General features: G+C 43.0%; 1 protein-coding gene across 1 annotated transcript in view; it reads left to right on the top strand.

Annotated features, from left to right (window-relative positions):
• Window positions 1-4,855, top strand: part of Pygl (glycogen phosphorylase L) — a 38,540-nt gene extending 33,685 nt beyond the window's left edge. The window contains exons 18-20 of the mRNA XM_035445431.1: window positions 151-285; window positions 672-738; window positions 4,516-4,855. Of these exons, the coding sequence (XP_035301322.1) occupies window positions 151-285; window positions 672-738; window positions 4,516-4,683 (370 nt within the window). The 3' untranslated portion in view covers window positions 4,684-4,855. The remainder of the gene's footprint in view (window positions 1-150; window positions 286-671; window positions 739-4,515) is intronic.
• The last annotated feature ends 466 nt before the right edge of the window (window positions 4,856-5,321 follow it).

The raw sequence follows: 5,321 nt of genomic DNA on the forward strand, positions 1-5,321 counted from the left end.
AGTATTATACCCATGTTGAAATCTATAATGATTTATATAAATGCTGGTGTTTCTGTGTGCGTTTTACAGCGAATGAGTTATCCAGAGTGCTGCTCATCACACACACTAATGCAGTCTTTTCTCCCATCATCTGCCCACCCTTTGCTATAGGTATGAGGCAAAAGAATATTATGAGGCCCTTCCAGAACTGAAGCTGGCCATTGACCAAATTGACAATGGCTTCTTTTCTCCCACTCAGCCTGATCTCTTCAAAGACATCATCAACATGCTGTTTTATCATGACAGGTGGGTTTCTACATGTTCTGACTTGATGGGTGAACATGGGACAAAAACATCTCAAACTAGCAGCAATCCTCTCATGTAATTTAGCACAGACCTGTGATGTGATTCAATATCAGAAGCTTGGGGGCGGGAATCCTGCACAAGTGATTTGAGAATAAGACTCAAATCTTGTGTTCGTTTTCTCTTTCCACTGATACATTCAGCTCTCACACACATATGCATGATGACATATTTGCATATGGGAACCACAAAACAGTGACTGTTCTTGTTGGTAAGCCAGATGCGCTTGACAGTCAGCAAAAGAGGATTTAAAGTAGAATCTCTGTTGATGAATTTGTTCTGTTTCCTTCCAACCTTGCAACACACAAAAAAAAAAAAAACAAATACAGATTTAAAGTCTTTGCGGACTACGAAGCCTATGTCAAGTGTCAAGAAAAAGTCAGTCAGCTGTATATGGTGAGTATGTGACCGATTTTAAGTAGGTTGCTATGGTTCATTAATTGTTTTCTTTTTGTGAAATCTAAATAACGGAGCCCCATCGACCAATCAAACCTAGGGAAGCTTGTTAAACTACTTGACTAGCCTGTGCAAGGCTCTCAGTTTGATAACTTCCTCCCACAGTACCACCAAAAGAAAAAAGAGGAGAGACAGACAGTGAGAGAACTTTGCAGATGTTCAGGTCACAGTCTGTCTTTTTCCAGTTTACAAGACACACCGGGAGATCTATTCCAGATGTTGGGATCTGAGATTTCAGTAACAGTAGTAACCGTTTTCATTGCCCTACTTAAAAGAAAAAAAAAAAATCACCAGAGATTGTATGCATCAAGTGCCTACTGTGTAGTAGGCCTGTCCCAGAAAGTCAGGATACGGGCCTCAGAGATGTGAGGAGTCTCTCCGTGCTGAACTCAGCTTCTCTTCCCTCAAGCAGCCTGTAACCCTAGGTTTCTTCTCCTTCTTCTTCTTCTTCTTCTTCTTCTTCTTCTTCTTCTTCTTCTTCTTCTTCTTCTTCTTCTTCTTCTTCTTCTTCTTCTTTTTCTTCTTCTTCTCTCTCTCTCTCCCCCCCCCTCTCTCTCCTGGTTTTGGTTTTTTAAGACCAGGTTTCTCTGTAGCTTTGGAGCCTGTCCTGGAACTTACTCTGTAGACCAGGCTGGCCTCAAACTCACAGAGATCAACCTATCTCTGCCTCCTGAGTGCTGGAATAAAAGGCATGCACCACCTCCAGGCCTAACCCCAATCCCAATTCCCCCTCCTTCCTTTCCTCCCCCTCCCTCCACTCCTCCCTTCTCCCATCTGCTCCATAGAGAGGGTAAGGCCTCCCATAGGAAGTCTACTAAGTCTGTCCCATCATCTCGTTGAGGCAGGACCAAGACACCTCTCCACCCCCACACCCCTGTGTCTAGGCTGGACAAGGTATCTCTCCATATAGAATGGACTCCACTAAGTCAGTTTGTACATCAGTGTTAGGTCTTGGACCCACTGCCAGTGGTCTCATATCTTGTCCCAGTCACACCATTGTCACCTATATTAAGGGAGTCTAGTTCATTCTTATATAGATTCCCCATTTGTCAGATCTGAGTCAGTGATCTCTCACTAGCTCGGGTCAGCTGATTCTGTGGGTTTCCCCATCATGGTCTTGACTCCTTTGTTCATATTTTTGCTCCTCCCTCACTTTGATTGTACTCCAGGAGCTTGGTCCATTGGTTAGTTGTGGATTTCTGCATCTACTTCTGTTTCTGGAAGAGGGTTCAAGCTTCTGTGGGGTTATGGATCGTAGGCTGGGTATCTTTTGCTTTATGTTTGGTATCCACTTATAAGTGAGTACATACTATATTTGTCTTTCTGGCTTTAACCCTGGATTTCTTAACCAGAAGTACATATCACAGTCACCAAGGCTGCTGTTTCAAAATATAGGTGACAACTTACCCTTCACCCACAGCAATTCTGAGCAGCAGTGGGTAGAACCGTCCATTGATATTTGAAGCACTTAACAAGATTACAAGACTGAGTCACAGTTTAGTTGGATAAGAACTGGCCTGGTATTCTCTGAAAACTGAAAAATAATTCCTTCCCTGGACAGCCTTGTGATGGAATCAGGTCACTCGAACATAAATGTACAGAAGGAAGAGAGGGTTATATATGACTATAAAAAAAAAAGCCTAGAGCTATGTAAATAACCCTCCACGTACAGTCAAATAACCCTCCAGGCGTGTCTTGCAAAAGCATGGAAGGGTCACCAGAGGAACGAGCTCTGAGCTGACTCCAGACAGGCTTCACCGAGCATTCTTTCCCATTCCTTTCTCAGGGCAGGCGACAGGCCAGGTTAGCACATACAGTCACCCCAGACAGCCCTCTGGGGTTGTGGGAAAGCCTGTGCTGCCTTGCAGCAAGCCCTCATCTAGGTTGAGTCAGATGAATCCCCTAGCAGAGCACAGACCCAAGTTCAAGTCAGTGGCTGTGAACAGTGAAGCAAGCGGTGCTAAGAACATGAGAGAACAGCCCATGCAGCCCCAGGAACTCAGGGGAAAGAGAGCAGCTTCCTGGAGAAATAGAAACCAATCATAACCAGGAAGGAAAACATGAACAAAGGCGAGGACTAGTGTCAAGGACAGTTAGGGTCCTCCGTTAAAGGTAAACCCAAATCCAAATCCAAACCCAAAGTCCATGGAGAGAATAGCGTTTCATTCATTCCTGTCTGTCATTACTGCAAATTGCAGCTTTCTACTTTTGATGGCAACTGCATTGCTGAGCTTAGTGGACATGACCTGCATAATATCCATTTCACTTGTTCTTATTTTTATTTATTTGTTTGGTTGGTTGGTTTTTATAGTCAGAGTTCCTTTGTATAGCACTGGCTGTCCTAGAACTAGCTCTATAGACCAGACTGGCTTCGAACCCACAGAGTTCCTCCTGCCTCTGCCTCCTGAGTGCTGGGATTAAAGGTGTGTGCCACCACCTCCTGGCTTGTTTTTTATTTTTATGTAGAAGTCTCTAAGCCTGAGTGAGCTGTATGCTCCATTTTGGCATACCTTAGGGTATGATGATAGTTTAATTTTTTTTAATTTTTCCTAATGTGTTAACAACTTTGAATAAATTCCAATAAACTCTCAGAGATCTTTAAGAAAAATAAGAAACTGCAAGTTAAATGTTTTTTTTATATTCTTTTTACAAAATGTAAAATTTTAGATATTTTTGATTGAGAATAAACCTTAGTTCACCCTGTTTTGAAGCCCCAGTGGAGTTGTGGGGATCAGAAAAAACCTAATGGGGCATAGGCCTTCAAAAAGGAAGAAGGAAAGCTAAGTGGGTCAGCCGAGCTTTCCGTTGCTGTTAGATAATGTTCACTGGTTTCCAAACTTGTCAAGTCATAGGTTAAACCTCTTCAAACGGATAGTGAATATTAGTCCCTCCCTCCCTTTAGGTGGAAGAAAGGTTGTCCCACTTATTTTTAAGATTTATTTTTATTTTATTTATGTGTGTCTAAATAAAACTGCCAAAGTGTGTGCAGGTGCCCATTGAGGCCAGAAGAGGTAATTAGATCCCTTTGAACTGGAGTTCCAGGCAGTTATAGCCACCCAGTAGGGGTGCTGGGAATTGAACTCAGGTCCTCTAAAGGAGTAACAGATGCTACTAACCACTGAGCCATCTCTCCATCCTAGGTCTTTCCATTTATAATAATGCATGGAAAATATGGCTTGCATGCTAAAACACTAGAACCCTAGTAGGATTATCAATTAGAGAATTCCCATCCACAGATTTTCATTCTCTCTCTCCCTCCCTCCTTCCCTCCTTCCCTCCCTCTCTCCCTCCTCATCTCTGTCCCTCTCCCCTTTCTGTCCCCTCTCCCTGCCCCCACACCCCCTCTCTGCATGTTCATACTGTTGCTCTCACTCCCTTGCTTTCTCACTCTCTTGAGAGAGAGTCTGTGTAGCCCAGGCTGGGTTTCATCTTGAGATCTTCTTGCCTTAGCCTCTTGAAGGCTGGGATTAAAAGCGTCTACCACCATGCTATGCCCACGGTTTCCCTTAAAATGAAAACAATTCTTCATCCCTAAGAGAGATATATGAAACGAATGTGAAGAAAGTGTAGTCTGCTCTAGCCAGCCATCAGCAGAGCAAATGCATTTATAAGTCATTCTAGTTTGTTTTTGTCTTTCCTCTATGAAGTGTGCTTGGCCTGATGTTTGTCAAAGCGTGCCAGGCACACAGACCCTGTATGTGTTTATGTTATTCACAGAATCAAAAAGCCTGGAACACAATGGTACTCAAAAACATAGCTGCCTCAGGGAAATTCTCCAGTGACCGGACAATTAAGGAATACGCCAAGGACATCTGGAACATGGAGCCCTCGGATCTGAAGATTTCCCTATCCAAAGAGTCTAGCAGGGGCATCAACGGGGAGTGACAGGAAAATGTCTCTCAGAAAGGAATGACTTCTCATTGAACTTGAATATTTTTATAGCTTTGCTGATTCTGTTTTGTTACTGAATAATTAGTTAGGTGTCTCTGGGAATGGGAAAGGAAAACATATGGCTGTATTAGAGACTGAAAAATAAAATGTAGACTTCCAGTTGTCAGTCGGTAGCCTGCTAGGATTACCTTCCTCAAAAGTAATTAGGTAGCCAGAAAACTGTTTGGAACTGTTTAAGGCCATTTGAAGGAACTAAGGTAAAAGATTTCCACTGGTATCAGTGTCCAAGCTCCAGGCTGCTGTCTCGGTCCCTTCAAGCTGTCATAACAGAAGATCCTAATCTAGATAACTTACAAACAACATAAATTTAGTCTCACAGTTCTGAAGATGAGAGAAGGCTACGTACAAGGGACTCATAGGTTCAGTGTCTGGGGAGAAACACGTTCTGGTTCCTAAATGGTACACTAGTAGCCACCTTACTCACAAATACCCCAGCAGCTTTCTTAAGTGGACATTTATAGATGAGATGAGGTTGTGTTAAATTCTGAGCATTTGGCAAGGTTCTCAAGGCAGACAATGATGAACTAAAGAACATTCTGTGCAGCTTTCTTTATTCAACCACAGGTGGCCTG

This window comes from Cricetulus griseus, chromosome 5, assembly GCF_003668045.3.
Source record: "Cricetulus griseus strain 17A/GY chromosome 5, alternate assembly CriGri-PICRH-1.0, whole genome shotgun sequence".
NCBI lineage: Eukaryota > Metazoa > Chordata > Mammalia > Rodentia > Cricetidae > Cricetulus > Cricetulus griseus.